Source organism: Misgurnus anguillicaudatus, chromosome 11, assembly GCF_027580225.2.
Source record: "Misgurnus anguillicaudatus chromosome 11, ASM2758022v2, whole genome shotgun sequence".
Classification (NCBI taxonomy): domain Eukaryota; kingdom Metazoa; phylum Chordata; class Actinopteri; order Cypriniformes; family Cobitidae; genus Misgurnus; species Misgurnus anguillicaudatus.
In genome coordinates, this window is record NC_073347.2 from 33520402 (window position 1) to 33544323 (window position 23922).

At 35.7% G+C, this 23922-nt stretch overlaps 1 protein-coding gene across 1 annotated transcript in view; it reads right to left on the minus strand.

The window, feature by feature from the left end:
• cdh23 (cadherin-related 23) overlaps window positions 1–23922 on the minus strand; it is a 386093-nt gene that overhangs the window by 85932 nt on the left and 276239 nt on the right. Inside the window, exons 22-27 of the mRNA XM_073873573.1 lie at window positions 17679–17868; window positions 14674–14819; window positions 14139–14358; window positions 13371–13523; window positions 9721–9834; window positions 7889–8037 (exon numbers count right to left, since the gene is read on the minus strand). Of these exons, the coding sequence (XP_073729674.1) occupies window positions 7889–8037; window positions 9721–9834; window positions 13371–13523; window positions 14139–14358; window positions 14674–14819; window positions 17679–17868 (972 nt within the window). The remainder of the gene's footprint in view (window positions 1–7888; window positions 8038–9720; window positions 9835–13370; window positions 13524–14138; window positions 14359–14673; window positions 14820–17678; window positions 17869–23922) is intronic.

The window sequence follows — 23922 nt, forward strand, 5'->3', positions numbered from 1 at the left end:
CATGTTATGTTGTTTTTGAGATCTTCATGCATGATGACATTTAAAGTCCCTAACGAAGTCTGAAGTCCCATGTAGCAACTTGTTAGCAACCACTCTTTTAACTTTAAGGGGAAATATCATGAAAATCTGACTTTTTTCATGTTTAAGTGCTATAATTGGGTCTCCAGTGCTTCTATGAACCTTAACTTAGTTTTGAATCATTCTCTGCAAGCATGTGAAAAAATAGCTCATTGATATTTGGCTCTCCTTGTGATGTCAGAAGGGGATAATACCGCCCCTTAATCTGTACTATCCAACCACAGCACTGCCATTTAGTGCAGAGATCAGCTCATTTGCATTTTAAAGGACACACCCAAAAACGCCAAATTTTTATTCACACCTACAAAGTGGCAATTTTGCCATGCTATAATAAATCACTATGATATTTTGAGCTAAAATCTCACATACATACTAACCAAAGATTTATGTTACATCTTAAAAAAAAAAGTCTTGTGAAATGTCCCCTTTAAAAAGTCACGAGTGGGGGTATTACTGGTCGTAGAATAAAACGTAAAAATATCTTGTGCTTGTGTGGACCCAAGATCTTATTTAAGGAGTTTAAACCATTCAAAAAACTCACGGACTAAGGGACGTTGGAACTGAAGGTGCTAAAATGCTAACTAAAATGCTTCTGGGTTTTGCCAACAAAAATATCTCATCCCTATGGCACTCTATAGCATGACTATTAGCTGTTTAAAAGAGCTACATTGCAAGCCCTATGTACCCCATGCACACCGTTTGACCTTTTTAAACTAAAAATGACAAAAAAAATATATAAGCACGAATGAAAACTGACTAACTGCAATGCATTTCAATGGATGTGGAAGCAGAGATTGTCAGAGTGTATTGGGTTGCTATGCGCACTGTGATTGGCTCATCGCGTTTGGGGGGCGTGGCTTAGCAATAGGTCAATTGAATTGAGGGAAGGAGCTTACTCAATCAAATGAGTTCAGTCAACTTATTAGGGTTTTCACTGAACCCTATTAAAGTCATAATTTAATAATTATATAATGATATGTATAATCATATAAATATATACATTATTATAGTTATTTTTATTTTCTGGGGGGGTTAAATGGTATAAAATGGCGTGACTCGAATTACTCATTTCTGAATGCAATGATTTATGAAAACATGCTCGCATAATTACGTGCGTTTACACAAAGTATGTTTCACTTCTTGGTTGCAATATTGTAGAGATGATAACGTACTGGATATACAGTATGTGTGCGTGAGAGGAAGAGTCTCTGTAATCTTTAATCGATGCGGCACATAACAAATCTAGAATACTTTGACCTTTTTTGACATTTCTTTAAAGAAACGCTCAGTCATTCTGACACTCGTGCAGAGAAACACTTTAAAGCTGAGTTTGTAAAGCTGGTTGATGGTAAAGAGATTAGCGGTGTGTGTAGGTGTGCTGTTATACACCACACGCCGCTACTGCATGCACACAAAAAAACATTTTATACAGTAGCTCTCAGAAGTTGTGCTTTCATAGCTCAAAGTACTTTAATACAGTGCTCGATTATCATCTGAGATGTTTCTGTAAAATTCAGCAGCTGAAATAAATGAGTATTGTTGACATACAGAACAAATGTAGAGATTGCACACAATATTAAGCTTTTAATAACACTATCCTGTTCTCAATATGAGACACTATTAAGCTCTCATCTTCGAACAAAGCTTAAGATATTTCAGATAATTTATTATCTATGCACAGGAATGATTCAAGATTTCTTAAAAAGATTGCGATTGTGATCTGTACACATACACACACTTATTTTCTAACCACATCCTGGCACAAAGCACGAACACAAAAAACGCTTTAACACCTACACCTTCAATACAAACACCAAGTATCTGAACCACATTTACTGTATCTCTTCCTGTTTTCATTTCCACAGACCCAAACCAACATGGACGTCTTTTCCAACCAGTCTCATCCTTTCTCTAATCTCTCACTTCCCATCTCGACAACTTCTCCACCTCTGGATCTTTATTACCCCCTCCCGACCATCATCATCATCGCGTGTCTCTTCGTCCTCTTCGCGGGCTGCCTGATCTTTCTGGCCGTGGGCTGCTCACCGGGAGGATCCTGGGGCGTGCACGGCGACTGCGGTTCGGGAGACGGTCTCTCGTGTGGACACGCGCTGTCCGGTGAGCCCGAGCTGAAGTTCTGGAAGCGTTTGGGTTCGATGCGACAGTCGTTTTCGTCCACACCGGCATTCAGAAGACCCGCTCACCCAAACGTAGCCCAAATCAGGAGGCCAGCAGGGCCACCCGCAGGGTCGAGGAGAAATGACTCCCATACGTACATTGCTATACCCTCTCTGCTGCAGTATGCAACCGAGATATAAACTCCTGTCTACTGCCTACATAGACAGCATCATACAGTAAAGGCTTACATGTATAAAGACTTTTTCCTGGCCAAATTTTGCTGAATGGATTTAAACATGGTAAAATGTACTACCTTTTATTTTTGCTACTTAAAGGAAAAGTTTACCCATATTCAGTGTTCGAATTATGTCAAAGATTATAGGGGGTAGCTAAGTCCCCCCACGTCATTATAGGGTCACAAAGTAAGATGTGATCCTGCATCAACATTTCTTGGATCAACATTTTAATCAATGAAACCCCAAATTACCCTTAAAGGGGCCATGGCATGAAAATCTGACTTTTTCCATGTTTAAGTGCTATGATTGGGTCCCCAGTGCTTCTATCAACCTAGAAAATGTGAAAAAGATCAACCCAGTAACTTAGTTTTGGTAAACCATTCTCTACAAACACATGAAAAAAAAGGCCGTTGAAATTTGGCTTTCCTTATGATGTCATAAGGAGCTCTTATTATAATAATACTGCCCCTTAAAGGCGCTCTAAGCGAATCTGTGTGACATCACTTCCTGTTGACGTTCGAATTGTTGTCAAACAAAACGGAGCGTAGCTAACTCCTCCCCTCCCCCTCCCTTCCGTGCTTTCTGAAAGAGTCATGAACGCGCCCAACCCCCACTCCCAAATCCTTCTTGTCGTTTATTGGCTGGAACACTTTGTTATGTTTCGTGGTGGTAGGTTTGACCACTTTGTTTTTATTGCAGTTTGCGAAGCCTGGGCTGTCTACAGAGACCGCGTTTTTTACAGTGTATTCAGAGGACAGGCAGCTAGCAGATAGTGAGATGATGTTTACTGTAAGAAACAAAAAAATTTATGGCCTAAAACGTGTGAATTCGCTTAGAGCACCTTTAATCTGCACTATCCAACCACAGCGCTGCCATTTAGAGCAGAGAAAAGCACAACTGAGTTTTAATTTCAACAAACCAACATCATTGTGATCACTGTTTGAATTTCATCAGCTCATTTGCATTTTAAAGGACACACCCAAAACGGCACATTTTTGCACACACCTACAAATTGGCAATTTTAACATGATATAATAAATGATTTATATGGTATTTTGAGCTAAAACTTCACATATGTGCTCTGGGGACACCAAAGATTTATTTGACATTTTAAAAAAGTCTTGTGCCATGGCCCCTTTAACTCAAACCCTAACCATTTTTTACCCCTCAAAATAGTGTGAAACCCAATCCTAAATCGAACAATCTGTCAATTCCTCCAAAAAACAGTGTGAGGTGCACTTGAGAGTTTACATTTATTTCAGACAAAAAAATCGTATGTATTAGTTTATTGCGAAATTGTGACAAATAATAGACAGTATCGCTTTGTGGCAGCGCAGCACAAGAATTGAATAAAAACAAGGGGACCCCCTAATTGATATTTTTGTGCTTTATATGGGGTCCCTCAATGCTAATAGGAGGTCAGGGACCACCCCAGCCCCCCTCAATTTGAACACTGTCTATATTTGAAGAGTTTCGTTGCAAAACGAGATAAATCAATTTTTTTTAACATTTTTGTCAAAACATGTTTATTATTATGTTATCATGTTATTATTTTGTTTTATGGTGCTACTTAGCTGTATTTTTTAAGTTATGAAGGTTAAATCAAAACAAACCAACTGCAGTTGCATTGAAATTAATTGGAATGCACAACGAGATTTCTGAACAATTAAAAAAACGGTGGTTATATCGTTTTGCAACGAAACTCTTAATTTATTCCAAATCTGGTACATTAGCACAATGCATGTCTCGTTTTTGTGTTAGTATGCATGTTTCTTCATGAAAACCAAAAAAAAGATTTAAAGTTAACAAAATTCAAATTCTGTGTTTAGATCAGCTGAAAATATTAAGCATTTTCTCTCACAAATGTATCACTTTGCTTCAGAAGACAAACAGTAGTTTTTAAAAGTTTTAGGCCACTATTAGATTTGTTGTTTTTGAATAGTATATAATTATCTCAGTCTCTTTATTACAATTCAACCAGTACATTTTTATGCAATATTATTTTGCAGGATCTCTTAAACCTAAATGAAGTGAAATCCTACTTTTAATCCAACTTCAGTTTTCTCGAAAGAGTTTAAGAGGTGTTTTATGCTAAGAGAGGCCAACTAAATATCGAATTTTACCTGAAGAAGACATTTAGTTCTGAAAATTGTGGGTTTTTTACATTTTGTGTAGATATTTCCTCGTTAAATGGATAGTTCACCCCAAAACGAAAATTCTGTCATAATTTACTCCCCCTCATGTTGTTGTTAACCTGTATGAGTTTTTTTTTGTTTTGATGAACACAGGGGAAGATATTTTGATAGATGATAAGCACATAGTTGGTACCCATTGAATTCCATCGTATTTGTTTTTCCTACTATGGAAGTCAATGGTTACAGTCAGCTGTGTGCTTACAATCGTTTGTTAGAATGTCTTCTTTTGTGTTCATTAGTGTAAAGAGGCTCATACGGGTTTAAAACAACATGAGGATGAATTTTCATTTTTGGGTGAACTATCCCTTTTAATCTTAATAAAGAGAATGAAAATTAAATATGGATGGCCATTAAAACTTTGCTAAAACGAAGTTGGTGGTGGCTTAAGACTTTTGCACAATAATGCATTTACTCTCTGGCATCATTTGGATTACTTTAATGAAGGATGTATGTGATGATAAAATTATTCGTTTGTGTTCAACTGAACAAAGGAAATAATTTACATCTGGGTTGAATTTTCATATTTGGGTGAACAAGTTTTTTTTTTATGAAATAAACCTAATTCAGAACATTCGCTGAGCTCAACACAATGCATTCTGGGATTGACATATCTGTAAAGGAAACATGGTATGATGCTGCCTCGGAAATGGGCAAGATGCCTAGTGGTTAGAAAGAGCGTTTGCATCGTGAGAACACCATTGAAGAAAAGCTATAGGCCAACACAATAGGTTACTTGAAGCGATAATGATCGAGCTGTGTACAGGAAGTGCTCATTTCATTCAACCTCAGCGGCAATCGAGACAAGATGTGACTCATCAGTGGAACCATACGATGACCGCAGCTCTTTAAACAGCTGGACGTTTTTAACAAGCCATGTGTTCAGAGAACAAGAAGCGATTCTGCTGACTTTGACTTTTTTATTATCTTTGAACTGTATCATCATCATGGTTACCCTTTCATATCATTTGTTGACAACCTAGAGATCACAGTGTTACCAGCACATTATGATGACACAACAAAAGAATATGGGTTGCAATTCTCGGGAATTTTGGAAATATTCCAATTTGGAAAATTTAAGAAATTAAAGGAAAATATTTGGAAAATTTGGCTGTACCACATACAACTGTCATGCAATCTGACTTATCTTTATCTGTATGCCACAATTCCCATATTTTCCTGTGTAATTTCTATGAAGTTTTCAAAATTCCCAGGATATAATTCAGCTCTGTGTTACTTTTTATACATTTCCTCATAGTCTTATCTTTTATTAACCTTGCTAGTAGTTCTTCATAACAGACGTAAAGATTTTGTTGAGTTTATGGAGTTTGATTGACAGGTAACCTGACCATAAAATCGATATTATGTGTCCCCCATTGCTATTCGCCATTTTGTCCGACAATCAAACTATAAAGTAGAGTTAAACCTGCTGCTCACTATGTGATTTAAAAAATTATTTGTGATTGTTGCTTGTCGTCACACTGTTCAAACATGATCCCATCTCAAGGTCACACAATGGGATCTCAGTTTCACACTGTACAATAAAGACTTTAAAAAAGAAACTCACACAAGTACAGTTGCCTATCTTTCATGGCCACACTGCGAGATTGCATTTCAAAACTTCTGACACTCAGAATATCATCAGATCTAAAATGATGTAATGCCATAATCACAGTTTCATCATTCACTACACCTGACAGAAACCAGCAGCGCTAACCACACGTTATGTCGTTTCTTATAGCAAGCACATTATAGGCTGCTGTTACAGTAGTTCAGGGTTTCCTAAACTCCTGGTGGTTCATGATGGAATTGCAGGGGTTCGTGAGTTAATTAAATCATAAAATGTAAATGAATAGTTAAAACAATTGATATAAAACACGTAATAACAAAAAAGATCATGTGATCATGGGTCATGTGACCATCATACAACACTATAAAATCAGAAAACTGCACTGTAAAAAAAATCTGTTGCTGGTAATTTACTGTAGATTTAAATTTATGTTATTTACTGGCAAGAGTTTGTTCAAAGTTAAATTCATTTTGGATATTAACGGGTCTTTGTCTTTACAGAAAAAAACTATACAATAACGGCCTCATGCGAAGCATTCTGGGAACCAGAAATCATCATCAACCTTTTTCTGTTTTTTGCTTCAGATTTTGTTTCCCAGAATGTTTTGCTTGATGCTGTTTTTTTAGTTTTACTTTGTAAAGACAAAGACTTGTAAATGTTTAATGTTCATTTAACTTTGAACAAAATGTTGCCAATAAAAAACATAAATTTAAATCTACAGTAAGTTACTGGCAACCCAGCTGCAATTATTACGGATTTTTTTTTACAGTGTGAGATACGTTTTTATGTACCAATTTAAAGAAAATTACCAAATGTATAACAAAGTAACAATAACGAACTAACATTCTATTAACTCATTCCCTGCCAGACATTTTTTTAAAAATCATTATTTTGTGATTCCCACAAAAGTTTCACAAAATGCCTTCCAGGAAATGTTCCTTCTACAATATATAAACATACAAATATATCAAATGAAAGAACAGGCCCTCTGCTTTCAAGCAAACAATAAACAAACAAGCAAAACGGGAAAAAAATGTTTCATGCTATCTATATTTTTTCTCTGCTATGGGTATTTTTCTTTAAAATATATAAATAATAATAGCATTTTTGTGAAGGAATTTTGTAAAAGATCAGATTCAGAATGATTATCAAAACATACACAGAGTTTAAAATCAGTAAATAATGTCTTGGATTCAGTTTTTCATAAACTGGGTAAGTGGCATCTAATCTCTGTATTGCAGGTTAACATAAATATATTGCAAATGTTTTCTCTTAACTGATGAGATAAATTGTCAATGGCAGGGAAAGAGTTAATAAAAACTTAAAAAATATATATATTTTAAAACATGTAAAACATGTAAATGTGCTATTAAGTTATTGAATAACCCCTGAGATCTTGAGTTAATATTTCAAGTAAATAATTTAAGACAAGGAGGTTCGGCTGATAAAAAAGTTTGAAAACCCCTGCAGTGGTTATGCTAACTAGAATGACTTACTAAACGTGACATTATGAATGCATACTGATAATAATTTCCAGTGAAGTGGGAGTGCTTTGGCTTATTTCAAACATAGCAAAAGGGGGCGGGTAAATGACATCACAGATGTATAACTAAATATTAAGGCATAACTAGAACAACTTCAATCTGCTACACCAACTTTTAAACCGTTAAACCATCATATACATGCATGTGTACCTGTAATATCCTGGTTCCGTTTGTGATGCTCTCCAGGACGCTGGCTTCATAGCTATTTTGAAGGAATATGGGCCTGTTGTCGTTGACATCCAGCACCTCCACATACACTGTAGCTGTCCCTGTCCTCCTGCTCCCAGCTGGACCATTATCTACAGGAAAAAACAACCAATCATCAATCAATCAATCAATCGTCTGAGCCAGAGACAACCATTCGAACATTGCAATTAATGGGCTGTAAAAAGCAATAAAAAGCATTAAATGGCACATATTATGCAAAATTCACTTTTACAAAGTTTTTGGACATAAATGTGTGTTGGCAGTGTGTGAACAAATCAACCCTACAATGAGAAAAATCCACCCTCTCTTTCTTTATTAATCCCCATTAAACCAAAGCAGACTTATTAGACATGCTGCTTTGATTCTCTTGTTAATGTGATGTCACACTGATCAAACCCCACCCAAGGCACCTTTTAACTGGTTCATTTTACTCAAAGGCTTTTCTAAATGTGTTTATTAGCACATTGCAGTGCTAATGTGGTTAAAGATACTATTGTCTTAGACTGTATTCACAGGAATCAGATCTATTTTTAACCGAAAATGCTGACTTTCTGTTGGTAAGCGAGTTATGAGATGTAGCTCATTTGCATTTAAAGGTACACACAGAGCTTTTGGGCCATTTTGGACACGCTTTACAAATGATCTGTGGGTATTTGAGCTGAAACTTCACAGATACATTCAAGACACACCTGAAACTTATATTACATCTTGTATAAATGTGCATAATATGTGCACTTTAAAAAGCATTTGAAGGGCTTTTACACATCTCTTAGGTCATAACATCTGTGGGCAAATGTTTTTGTGTGTTATCTGCTTGTTGACCCATGCAAATTATTTCCTATAGCTGTGCAAGTTTCATGTCTTTTTGTTATTTCATAATAAAACATTTTCAACTTCAATGTTTATGAAACAATGCTTAATAGCCATTTATTCATGATTTATTTTTGTTGATACATACAGGGACTAAACAGGGTACTGCGGTAAGCCAGTTTAATGGAGATGCAACTGGCTTCAATGTTTAAAAAATAGCAGCATGATGTTCTGGTCTAACGCTGATGTGCCAATGTTTGTCTAAATGTTGCCAAACCTTTGCATAGTAACATAAAACCACTGACACAACACCCTCATTATGACTCATATATTCACTGGTATTGAAGTTAGCCTTAAATAACCATAAGCTGTGCCAAAAAAACATCACATGCTAGCACTAAGACATAAAAGTTCAACTTAAAGCACTGAAATAATAACAAACAATTCTTTAGAAGCATTTATGTTATTTTTATCAACATACAGCATACGAACAGGTTTTATATGTAAAGTAGGCCTATAATTTTAAATAACATTAGTTAATGTATTATAAATGATTGTGCATTAACAACCAACAATAATGCATTTATCATTTCATATTTTAGCTTACTCTAAATGAGTTTATGCTGTAAAAGTTGCTAATTGTTCATGACTCTAAACTAGTTAACTAATGTAAACATATTAACCCTTAAAGTATAAAGTATGCCAAAAAATATTTTACATGAATTACATTGTTTGTGTGTAACTGATATATGTCCAAAATCAGATCTGAACAGTGATGCAATACTCGTTCATTTTTACTTCATTATCTCATTAAATTGCTACCAACATAGCAGCAGATTTTTAAAATGCTTTACAAATTCAACAGGAAACCACAATGGTTTGCATTTCACTCAATGTCATTTAGACAGGAAGCTGCAATACATGGTGAGACGTGTGCATGCACATGCCAATTGTTTTCAACTCACCAATCGCTTCAATCACAAGCCTGTACGAGGCCTGCGTCTCCCGATCCAAACCCACCACGGTCCGGACCACGCCGGTCCGAAATCCCACGCTGAACTTACCGTCTTGATTCCCTTCTGTTAGGAGACACAAACACAGACTGAGAGATCACACACATGTGATGACAAAATCTAGTAAGCTGTCTTCTAAAGATGCATTTGTATAAAAATAATTTGATATATTTATAAGAGGTGTCCATTTATTCTATAAAACCCATTAAGTTTAAATTTTCAGTATTTAAAAAAAATAAATAAATACTAATTTATGTTTTGCTATCTCAAACATGGCAGGCGAGGTAATTGTCCATACAAATTAGCCGTTTAAGGCAAAATAATAATATTAAAAATTTAAAATAAAATACTTTGGCGTTATTTTATGTTTGAAACCTTCCTATAAACACGTTTCATGAATATCAGTAGTTGTTGGGATGTTAGGACAAATTAAAAACTTTTGTCCAACAATTTGAATGTTCTCAATGTCAAGGTCCAACCGCAATCATGGGCCTTTTAGGTTAACAAGTACAAAACGGTAACCATGATAACATGTCATCCAGTTAATAAAAGGTGGTCTTTACGGCTAAATAAAAAAATGTGTAGTTTTCTTTTAAATACTGAAAAAATGGCTACTTTAATGTAATGGGTAGGCTGTTACACTTTCTGTAACAGGTGGTAAAACCAATGTACAACAAAAAAAATGCTATTTACTCAAATACACTTGAATTGTATTTAAACTAGGGGTGCACCGATAAATGCCGATATACACTAATAATACGTGGCCGATAACTAAATCACACAGCCGATATTATTCACAGCTATTTCATGTACTACAGTTTTTGATAAGTAAGTCCGTATCAATCGGAAATCACTGTTAGTTTGAGTAGTTTAGAGCATGCATTTGAAAAAGCAAACAATATTTTAAACATATTCTTTATTATCCTGAAAATACCTGAAAAGATTTGAAGAACAGCAATACAAATATATCCTAAAGCCATTTCCTAAAGCTGCGGCTGTGTCCCAATTCAAAGGCTGCGACCTTCTGAGGACGTATTTTAAGACTGATTGCGTCACAGCAGCACGACTTGAGGCTAGTAAGGCTGTCCCAAATCAAAGGATGCTTAGAATGAAGCCTCAAAATGCGTCCTTATTTCTCAGCGCTGTTAAGGATAGAATGAATGGATCCTTAACAGCCGAGGATATCCCAAGATTCATTGCGCGCCTGCAACGGCTGCATATAACGGCTGGATATTCTAAAATAAACAATTAAAACCTTTATTAAATAAAAGTGTTAAATAAATTTTTTCTTGTCACTGTTTTAGTATTATAAGTTAAGTTTTGTGTTAATATTATTCTTTTTATGATGCATATATTTCTACGGTTGATTAATTTAATATACTGTTAAATAGTTTAATCTACATCAACGTGTCATATTTTCTCAAATAAATTTTTTTTTTTTTGGTTCGCTATTTATTTTAATTAATAAGTCAGAAATGTCTCCGCTGTGTCCTGCTGACAGGCGTGGTGGATGCGTACAGCAGGTGACGCCAATTATGGGTCGTCCGAAGGTTAGACATGCAGTCTCATTCAGGGGCGTCATGCACCAATTTTTTTTAAGGGGGCACAGTGTCAACAGCTCACAGAAATTTGTGCAATTTTAAATCCATAAAGAATATAAACAACGAAAATGATATAAGCTATAGCCACGTGATTGATTTTAATGTTCAATAGACCCCTTCAAAGTTTGTAAACATTGAATGACTATCGGGTGCGCGCGCAGCATGGGGTCAAACTGTTCATACCATCCAGGCTTTATAATGTAATCTAACAGGGCTGAAAAATGATGACTTACCTCAAATGAAGTGAGCACTACAAACACAAGCCTTTTTGATCTTTGCATTGTTCCCATCTGCACGTTAATTGCTTGCAGCTGCAGATGTTGTATTTTTTTTGTTTTTGAGATTCTGCATGAATCGCAAAAACTTAACGGGAGACCTGTTGCGATTTTCACAGCCCACAACGTAAGTAGGCATTTTTGATGATACCGAATAATACGCAACTCTATCTGCTGTAATTACTTTTCTGACCCTGACATGCGCAGTGGAAACTGCCTGTGACGTGAATCGTGAAGGGGTCTATAATGATTTTAAAAAATATGTTTAGATAAAGTTATTAGAGGAACGGATTTTTGCATTAAATTTTACCTTATATGTGAGCATGTGAGATTCCGCGGCCGCGTGAACTCTGGCGAACTTTGGCGTTGTGCCAAGAAGATGAATCTCAACTAATATAACATTGAGACGGTCACATTTAAAACCATACATTTTCTACACAGAGGAGGTTAACTGCACATTACCGTACTGGGGTTTGGAAATGTTGTGAGCGTTTCTAACACGTTTTAATTCCTCAGATAGCCAAATGCAGCAGCAAGGCACCAACAGCATAGAGCTAGTAAGCGCGCCCAGACGCTGATGACGTCTGCGACTGCGCTGACTGCAGCGCCAGCTGCTGCCAGAATAAAAGTAATGTAACATAATCAAAACACTATCAAAACGGCGAAAATCTCCGAAAAGTGACAAGGATGCAGCACAGAATGTATAATATTGTGCATATTAAACAGATTAAAAGTCAAATAACAGATTAATGGACGCTTATTTGATTTTGAGGTTGGATGCAAATCATTGGCTCAAAAAAAACAAGGGGGAACGTGCCCCCTCAGTTTGAATGGGCATGACGCCTCTGGTCTCGTTTCAGTTCTCTTTGTGAACTTCTGAGGCTGCCACCTTGAAAGACCGAGTGCTCGCCTTTAAGGTCCCATGCTTATAAGGTCGCAGCCCTTGAATTGGGACACAGCTTGTGTGTCATAGCTGCGTGTGTAGTATGGTTCTTCGTCTACAGCACAAATTGAGTTTCTGCACGAGAGCCCCCTGGCTTTTGGATGTAGCGGCATTTTACCGTAATTCATTGAGAAGCATAGCAAGCATCTTCGGCCCATATATCGGTGCACCCCTAATTTAAAATGTATATTTATGCCTTTAATATCACAGGCAAGGGCTTAAATCAGCATCTTAGTAGAAGTCTGTTAAATGTAAATTCATTGCAGAGGTCAGGTGGTGCAACCAGAAACTCAAAGAATCAACTGCTATGAATGCCCCTAAGAAATAAAAAAGGGCTAAATAATTTTAATAAGCAAATAATTTCATAAGTAATTTTTTTTTTAAATAAATGCAAGCTAAGATTGACTATAATTATTATACTTTAAAAAAAATTATCGTCCTTACATTTATAATTCTCAAATGTTAGTTATGGTAAATATGTTTTAAACTATTTTCAGGACTATACTTTTAAATTACACTATCAAATCAATAAACAATCAGCGTGACACAGGAAGCACATTAAACTTATATCGCAATTAGACATTAATTGGTTGTACCACCTGACATTTTTTTAAACAGGGATAAAAATATTGTAAAAAAAAATTAAAATGTACTGAAATGTTGTTCAATAAACAAAACTTTTTGAACACATTGTTCCTAACTTAAAAATATGCATTATATCCATTTTTAATGATTTTTAAAAAATAGGTTTGTTTTATCATTGACCCCTGTAACACTTCTGACCTGTGATGAAATAGCTGAGCTCTGCATTCAGACCCGCATCATTATCAGTGCAGTTCAGTCTGACCACCACGTAATCACGTGGCACGCTCTCCTCTAGAGATATGTTGTAAACGCTTGGAAAAAAAGTTGGAGTTTCATCATTCACATCCAAAACTGCGAAAAAAGGAAAGAAAGAAAGAGAGCGAGCAGCTATCAGGGAAACCTTTGTGTTGTTTCAATCTGACTTCCATGAAATACAAAAGGTAGATTGTGGAAAACTATCCTGACCGCTATTTTTTATAGCCAAGGATGTAAAGCCAAAATTACATAGAAATGCATTAGAAAAATACAATGAAAGTGGCCCAAAGGACTCTATACTACAAATTTTGCTGAAGCCGTATTGTACATTGTGTTAAGAATAATCAAAATGTAAGTGATTACACAATTATGCATTAAGGTGTTAAATAAAGGGATTGGATTACTGAGGAAAAAGAACATTTAAATTGAATAATAGTCCCCATATACTAACTGTTAATACGCTATATGTAACCCAGCATGTGATTGACTGTTTTCTGCATAAAATGCATCCATCAAGAACGTGATGTGAAAATATAACCTTGATATCTTTAAAATCAATCAATGAAATCAAACATCGATGCTCCAAATCTTATCATTAAATTAAGAGACTTAAGAGACACAGATTTTACAGACAGGGTCACAAAGAGCGGCCAAGCTTTGTGTTTCATAAAGTGAGTTTGCAGGACACAGGTTGGTTCTTTAGATCTGTACCTGTGATAGTGAGAGTGCTTGTGGAAGTTCGTGGAAACTGGCCCGCATCATACGCGATGATCCTCAGATAATACTGGCCAATCTGCTCGCGGTCCAGCACAGCCGTGGAAACCAGTATACCTGTGGTGATGTTGAGCCTAAAGTCCAGTCGTGGCGTTGCCACCTGTAGCGCCATGGTAACCGCTCCATTATCACCCTCATCAGGGTCCTGTACCTGCACCTGTGAGAGGAAAACAGCAGGGGGCAGCAGAGCATCAGATGACCAGTTGGAATACAAAGACAGAATGACTTTATATATTAATTCATCTGAATTATAAGATCATGTGACAAAATATAGTGTGCATACTACACACCATTTCTTATACATATTTTAAAAAATACTAGGCTATACATCTTGCAAAATATGCAGTATGATAAAAATTTAGTTCAAAAGAACCCCTCTTGCGCTAAAATGCTTGTTTTTGCTCTGAAATAGTTAATCAGTGATATCATATTCATGCTCTGTGAAGATCATTTCAACCATTCATATACTAACCCTAAAAACAGAAGATCCAATAGGAAGCCCCTCAGGTACTTCGGCTACAAATGGGAGATTGAGAAAGGCCGGATCGTTGTCATTGAGGTCCAGAAGGTTGACGTACACCGTAGCGCTCGCTGAAGAACGCAGTGGAGGAGTCCCACCTGAGGGAGGCAACACAACGATAAAAATACTTGAATACATACCCGCATACAGAAAAGACTTCATTATATATCCACTGAGGGGGAAGCATTCGTAAATCTGAGATGTCACTTTAAATTGTGACTCACGGCTGTGATGACTAAAACAGACTTTTAACAAAACAGACAAAACTACACTAGCTGTACGCCAAAACCTAGTGTGCTGCAGCTGCCTTCTAAGGTACTGTACTTCATACACAAATGCAGGTTCTTTAAGCAATAAAAAAAGTTAGTGATTTAAAACATTCAAAATAAACAACATATAAATTGCACTCTTCACATGATTTATTTGACACTTTTATAGAAAGTGACCTGCATTGTGTACATTTTACCTGTACGTATGGGTGTTTCCTGGGATCGAACCTGTGACCTTTGTGCTGCTAATGCAAATGCTCTAAACTGACTTTATAATCTAAAAGACAGAAATATACATAATATACAACTCCTCCTAATCTATTATTAATGACACTATTTCATAATGCTACTTCATTTATCATCTGTCATCTTGGAGTAATGCTTTTTATATGAATTTATTGCAATGCATTCTGGGAATGTTGCATTACAACCAGCTAAAAATAAGTTATTTTAGAAGACAGTATAATTATCTTTATAAGTATTTTTTGAATCAGTGTTTACTCTTAAAAATAAAGGTGTCACGCATTGCCAGAAAAACATTTTTGGCTGAATGGCTCCTCATTGATCCTAAAATAAAATAAAATAAAACATAAAACCATCTCAATATTAAAGTCATTAAAATGCAAGAATAAAGTCATTATTTCATGAAAAATGTCAGAATAAATATAAGCTTGAGAATAAAGTCGTTATTTAACGAGAATAAAGTTGTTATTTAACTGTCTTAATGCAGTAAACAAAGTAAAGAAAAAGCCTAAACTGAAAATATTGACTTCATTCTCGAAATTTTACAACTTTATTCTCGTTAAATAACTACTTTATTCTCGTTAAAAACTATATTATTGTCTTTAAATAACAACTTTATTCTTGTTAAAAACGACTTTATTCTTGTTAAAAAACGACTTTATTCTCTTTAAAAACGACTTTATTCTCGTTACATAACGACGTTATTCTCAAATAACACATTTATTTTAATTAAAAAATTACTTTATTCTCTTTAAATAACAACGTTATTTTTGTTAAATAACAACGTTATTTTTGTTAAATAACAACGTTATTCTCATTAAATAACAAATTTATTTTCATTAAAAACGACTTTATTCTTGTTAAATAACATCTTTATTTTCGTTAAAAACGACTTTATTCTCGTTAAAAAACGACTTTATTCTCTTAACGACTTTATTCTCGTTAAAAAATGACTTTATTCTCTTTAAAAACGACTTTATTCTCGTTACATAACGACGTTATTCTCATTAAATAACACATTTATTTTAATTAAAAAATTACTTTATTCTCTTTAAATAACGACGTTATTCTTGTTAAATAACATCTTTATTCTCGTTAAAAACGACTTTATTCTCGTTAAAAAACTACTTAATTCTTTAAATAACGACTTTATTCTCGTTAAAAAACGACTTTATTCTCGTTAAAAACGACTTTTTTCTCTTTAAATAACAACGTTATTCTTGTTAAATAACGACGTTATTCTTGTTAAATAACGACGTTATTCTTGTTAAATAACGACGTTATTCTTGTTAAATAACGACGTTATTCTTGTTAAATAACGACGTTATTCTCATTAAATAACGAATTTATTTTCATTAAAAAACACTTTATTTTCATTAAATAACGACTTTATTTTCTAAGTTATATTTATTTTGACTTTTTTCTCTTTAAATAATGAATTTATTCTTATATTTTAATGACTTTAATCTCAAGATGGTTTTATTTTTAATTGTAGCTTGGTCCTAATCCTCCTTGGTATTTAACCTTCTAAGACCAGAGGCACGGTCAAGCTCACACCGGTGCCCAACGTTTTGCTACGGTTTCCGGATTGAACGACATGTTTCCTGGAAACGGTGTGCAACGATGTGCAACAGGTTTGAGATGCGTTTTCTCTTGTTTCGTGGGTGTGTCAGAAATATCGGCCCAATCTCTGACGTCAGCCGGAAATGTGACGCACCTTATCGTATTATGAAGATCAGCTCGTCTCTACTACCTTATCAATACAAGCCAAATCTGATTCAGCAAAAGCATCGGAAAGCTGATCGATCAACTTTGCCAGTGCAGCTTGAGCAAACCGTAACAGATTGGCAAGGTAAGGATACTAAAACATAAAACCATGTGATCATACAAACAACTAGCACTACTCTTCACTGCAATAATTTGTGTTTGAATCATGGTTTAGTCAGAAGTAAATTCTTTAAATATGAAAACATAGACAACTTACAGGTTGTGAGTCAGAAGCGGGCAGAATTATGATAATGACCGTCGTGTCCACATCAACGGGCCGAGGAAGTAAACTGTTGCCTACAATCCGTGTGTTTGTTGTAGTCCAAAAAAATGACGATAACTCCATCATTGTTTACTTTGGAATTTGTACATTTTGCATATAGCTAAAATGTACTACCACACACTTACACACTAAAGGAAATGTAAAATCGTGAATTGTAGGTGCTCTTTAACATCCAAAGAACCTTTCTGCATTTCAAACAAGGTTGCAAGCAATTTATTTTTAAAAGTGATCACATTCTGATGCTTTAAAATGCTTCCTACGTAGGCAGCTCACTAAATTTTGGATGAGAACTGGATACACAAGAAAGAAAACGAATAGTAGGACAGACTTAAAGTCTTTATTATAACCTCGGACAAAGAGAGTGATGCATTATGGGACAGATGAGAATTACTTACGATCTGTAGCAGAGACAATGATGGTTCTCATAAGTTGTGCGGCTCTGGTGTCTCGACTCTCTCTGTCCAGGACGGCCCCGCTGGTGCGGATCTTACCGGTATTACGATTGATAGTGTAGAACGGGTTCTCTGGATTTATAGAGTACACTACCGTCCCATTATCACCATAATCAGGGTCCAGTGCCAACACCTGAGAGAGAGACAGAGAGATGGAAATGAGTCCTTAGGCACAACACAGAATCCTATGGTGCAACAGAATTAAATCACATCAACCTTTCCCGACAGAACGGCATGATGGGAGATTTATGCACGGGGCGGTCACTACTGTCTAAACCTCTGGCTGTATTTTTAAAGGGCCAATCAATTATTCACTGTGCTAAAAGAGAAGCACTAAAAATCACTTAATTGGTCATTAGAGAACAGAGGTCTTTCATTATTAAAATATGAAGGGCTAGACTTCTCTCGATTAGAGAGAGTTTAAAGCAATGATGGAGAGCACGGGTCTAACGTAAAGTTTATCTAGGGATGATATTTCTCTCTCGTACAGACGTGCTAAGCACAGGCATGTTTACTCGCACTATTAATTAAACTTATTACACAGCATTCTAAAATGCTCGATTCTGATTGGTCAGTTGCGACATTCCAACGTCTTGTCTTATCTTAAAGCCGAAAGTAAACGTTTTCCTCGCGGGAAGGTTTGCATTCATTAAAAATGAGCAATTGAAATATTTCAATTCAATATTTAATGTCCCTTACCCTACTAATGAGGTAAATAGCCGTGTAATAAGAACAGACTCTCACGGAAAGTCGCATTACAGTCACGCAAAATTTCTTATTCGTGACTTTCTATAAATAGTTTCTCGTGTCCATGGCACGACTTTCTTTTTCGTGTCATTTTATGTATTGTTTTCTCATAGATTTTTCCCATTTTCTTGCCATTGTCGCATGGGGGTGGGGTTAGAATCACTTTCTGTTACATTTTTAGACACCCAAACCCAACTCTAACCCCAACTCCAGGCGAGAATAGTTTTAAAAGCGGAATAAAAACATGTAGAAACCAATACATAAAAGTACATCCTAACACAAACCCCAAATCTAACCTGAACCCCAAGCGACAATGATTTAAAAATAGAAAAAACTATAAGAAAGCAATACATAAAATGAAAGAACAGAAAAAGATAGTCTTCCCACGGACACAAGAAACTATTTATAGAAATTTGTGCGAGTGTCACGAAAAAGATATTCTTGCTCAAGGCACGAAAAAGCTGAATTTTGTGCCATGGACACAAATAAATTAATCAAATTTTGCGTTACTATAACACAACTTTCCGTGAGATCATGTTGAAATAGAGGGATAATGTACAGGCGGCTATTGTGAAATTATTTAAGACCACACTCTCGGGGCTTATACTGTATCTGAAATAAAAACTGCTAGAAATTATACCTTACTTATAGCATGGGCGGTTAAATGCGTCATTCTGAATGGGTGTGCATTATTTTTTAGTAAACACACACCAATAAAGTAGTTCCAGGTCTGTCATCCACATTACATTTCCATATCACTACGCCAAGTTTGACTGAAATGACAAACTGACTTAATTTCAACGAATAAAGCATAAATATGCGTGTGGTAGTGAAAGAAATACATTTTAAAATAAATCGACAGAAGTTTATTTGTGAGAGAACAATTCCTTTAAAGGTGCCATTTGTAATAATTGAGGTAAAAGATTTTAGAAAATTAGCTACACGCATCAAAAGAATGAGAAGAAATAAGGGCAAAGATGTCATTAAAAAAATGACAAGGTATAGTGCTGCAGAAATATCAATCTGAATTAGCATGCTAAATTACTAGCTACAGCCCGACTGGTGTTGTAATACCAGTTTCGACCATGGGAGGCGGTATGCGGGCCACACACATAACCGCCAGCCAAACTGCAATACACGAATAAGTCGCGTGTGTGGGAGTACAGCCCTCTACTACTACCGCTGCGTCCGAAGCTGACTTGTTGACTTAAGAAGCATGAAGGCAGCTCAGAGAAATGCAATTCGGACAGCCATGGATTCGGACATGCCTTCCTGCCTTGCAATAGGGTTTTCGGACGTATTTTAGTTCAGGGAAGAGAGCGGAAGAATGGCTGAAGCAAGAGACATTTACCGCTACCACAACCATTCGCTGCAGGGAACAACGCGCTCGGAATCACAAATAAAATCTGATAAATAAAGGAACCGAACCAGAGTAAATACTGGCACTGCTTTTCATCGCTGGAGACAACTAATGGACATGAAAGAAATTAGGTTCGACTCCGAAATGACAACATTCTTTCGATTGGTAAGTAAGATGCTGTTAGTATTTCGCTAGAAGTTCACTTATAATAGGCATTGCGATAACCTATGCTCAGCTTGTACATGAACTACGGCTTTGTGCAGTAAATGTGGCTCCATCTGAAAGCAGCTAATGGCGATTCACTTTTAATCAAGAAACCGGCTTCACTGACGAGAAGCGCAATGACTATCGCATGCAAATTATCGCGCATCCTTAGCTGTTAGCGTTTAATAGTTAGCTCTACCCACAGATCCGATCCGGTTTTCACCCGTTATCTACCAAGCTGATGCTGAAATGTAACATTAGCTAAGAAGCTTGAAATGTCTTCGATGATAATGAACACCAAATGGACGCACGAAACGTAGCGAAAAAAAATGCAATTTTAATGAGACCGAATGTTTTTTTTTTGTGACTGAATGTTTTTTTTGTGACTAATGATAACATAGTTGCTAATGTAAATCAAACTTGATATATGCTGCTAAATTTGCAGCTGCTAAATTAAAATAGACTAACTCACTTTCTGGAGGTATACTGCCCCCGTCTGTTTGGAGTGTGGAGTATGAATTGATTTTTTTTTGGCGGATATTTTAAATGGTCCCTTTAAAGAGATGATTATGCCAGTGTGTTTAAACACTCTTTAAAAAATGAATATGCTAAGAAGTGTTCTTCCAGGCATTGGCAAATAAAGAGAGCAATATTTGGTTCACCAATGAACCTTTTTACCATAACTTATTTTTCATAGTCTGTACTATAAATAATGTGCAATAATTTGTGCAACAAAAGGGTTACATGGATGTTGAAGATTCTTTATGGAAGCATACAGCAAAGTAACTTTTAGGAAAATGTATTTTAAAGACTGCAAATAAGTGAAGTAATTTGAGAGTAGGAGTGTCACACATTCCATAAGACTAAAAATTTGAGGATTTACAAGTGTTTTCATTCATCTCTCTTTCCTTCGCAGTGTCCAGCTGGGTAATGAAGTATGCACTTGACTCATGGCTACATTTTAATAAGTCGTCTTCTAATGAAGTCCAGTACTGGTTTAATGGACAAACAGCTGTATATTTAGCAAATACTATCAACCAGGATAAAACCACTAAACACTAACATGCAGATGGGGCAGTCTAATGGTTAGAGAGTCAAACTGACCACCTTTAACATGAACAATTGAACCTGCTTTTCCATCAGAGAGCTTACAAAACTGGACTGTAAAAAAGATTTGTTGGTTCAACTTAAAAAACGAAGCTCCTGGTTGCCTGAGTTAAACAACTTAAAAATATTTTTTAAATAAAAATGCATAAATAGGGGAAAACCGTGGCGAAAGTAACATGGGCCAAAAGTAACAAAGCAATTTTCTCTGAGCCCTGACTACATTTGCAATCCAAACTATGACAGGATCTTTAGCACGCAACCATTGACAGCGCTGATAAATATTGCATTATCTCATCACCGTTTTGCCTGTGTAGGTCTTGAAAGCTGTTTTAATCATGATAAGAAAAATTCCTAAAGTGGTCATTTTTTTATAACGTGTTGTGTTTCTGGTTTCATGTGTTAAAGTACTGATCAATCTACAAGTTATTTAGTGCTCTAACACATCCTGAAGTTTGACTTCTCAGAGTTTTTCAAAATAAAAGTTCCTGTCGGGATGAAAGTAACACTGATTTATTTTGTCTCGCTGATAATACTATTGCATTTTGTTGAAAATTATATTATGCTAATTTGTTTATTTTGATTTTAGTGTTCATACTGTTACAAAATGTTTTATTCTCAACAATTCAAGTGTGTACGGTCGGGTTCCTTTTGAAACATTTCATGAAAATTTTAATTTAAAATGAAAATGTAATTTCATACTTTTTTGCAAAGATAGACGTTAAAATATGTTTGCAGTTACATATTAACAAGCTCACAGTTATGTGTATGTACTAAAAACAAGTGTGACACAAAAATCTATATTTTTCTGTTGTGTTACTTTCGTCCCAGTAACAATGCGCTACTCATGTTCAAAGTGAAATTATACTGAAGTGGTTTTACATTTGTTCACAATTTCACCCGGTATTGATAGACCACACTTGTGAGTTACTGACTACAGCAAAAATATATTTCTGTCTAAAACATTAGCTTTTAAAATACAGTAAAATTGTACTTTTGCCCCTGCTCTCCCCTACTGATCAATTTACAGGTAACTTAGTGCTCTAAGACATCCTTGAGGTTTGAAAGTAAATTGGGTTTCAATGTCAGGAGTTCCTGTCTAATATTGTTGAATTATGTTGAAAATTATATTATGCTAATTTGATTGGACTTAATTTTCATAGTGTTCATACTGTTGAAAAAATGTTTTATTCTAAACTATTTAAGTTTTTACTGTCAGGTTGCTTTTGAAACATTTGATGAAAACGAAATTTAAAATGAAAATGTATTTTCATTATTTTTTGCAAAGATAAACGTTAAAATATGTTTGCAGTTACATATTAACAAGGTCATAGTCAAGTAAGGGATAATGTAGAGGCAGCCAGTAGTTATCGGGAAATAAGCCCCGACAGTGTGATCAGGACCCGACGCGAAGTGGAGGGTCTTGTATCACACTGAAGGGGCTTATTTACCCGATAACTACCGGCTGCCTCTACATTATCCCGCTTATTACACGGCTACTTGCCACATGAGAAAAAAAACTGGACATGAATATGAATTTGAAACATTTTATTGGCATATTTGTTTTAAATTAAAATTAATGTCAAAATTTTCCATTCTTAATTGTGGTTGTCCAGTGTTTGTCACAAGATGGCGCCAAACAGTAATCTTTAATTTAAAACATACAAGTAGTACCGGCTATGCGTTATTACTTTGGAGCGGTTATTATTTGAAAAGAACGAACCTGCAAATGTCTCAACTGACCAATCAGAATCAAGCATTCCAGAGAGCCGTGTAATAAGTATATTTAAAATCTTGTTCTGTTGTGTTACGTTTGACCCACCTGTTTGTTACTTTCGTCCCAGCTGTCAGGGTCAAAAGTAACAATGCACTACTTATTGTATGTTCAAAGTGAAATTATACTAAAGTTGTTATACATGTTTTTAACATTTCACCTGGTATTGATAGACCACACTTGTGCCTAAAACATTATCTTTTAAAATGACGGTTTTCTAAAAAATTTTTACTTTCGCCCCTGCTCTCCCCTACTGTATGTTGTGTCAACTTACTTTTTAAAGTTAAACCAACTTTTTTTACAGGCTGTAAACCCAAACGTCTAGAAACACTGTAAAGCATGAGTTTCGGAAAGCTCTTGCCATCTTTTTTCAGCGATTTTTTTTAACTCAAGCCAGAGATGGTGTGACTGAAATTAAGGTGTGAAATAATTTATTCATTCACCAGCCATACAGTACAGCGAGCTCAGACAAACGTCTCAAGGACACAGAGGTGAGCGCCCACTTTGAATTCAGCTGCCAAACTCCAGCCGATCAAAGGAAGGGACAGAGGGGTTTTCTCCAGCCGAAAAGGAAATGGGTACTTACTCCTCTGGGTACAGAGGGGATTTGACTGAAAGAGAAACTGTAAGACATTACGACTCAGAAAATCAATAGTGTTAACTATGTTTACTTGCTGACTTTTGGATTTGGGACTGTCCTTTTAATCATTCAATCTGTATTTTACCTTTTTGGCATCTCTACAGACTCTGTATTCGAAGTGAATAACACACCGTAGTCTGTTTCTTATGCAAATCTGTCATGTGACTTCAGAAGAGATGCAATATACTGAATGAGTTGTGTGGATGCCTTTTGAAGCTTTTTCCCATCTTACAGCTTCACAACTAAATTGTCATTTTATGTAACAGAGACGACATTATTTAAAATTACTTTGGGCTTCAAAGAAATGTCAACAGCACGTCGTATTGTAACAGCATGAAGGTCAATAAACAATAACAGA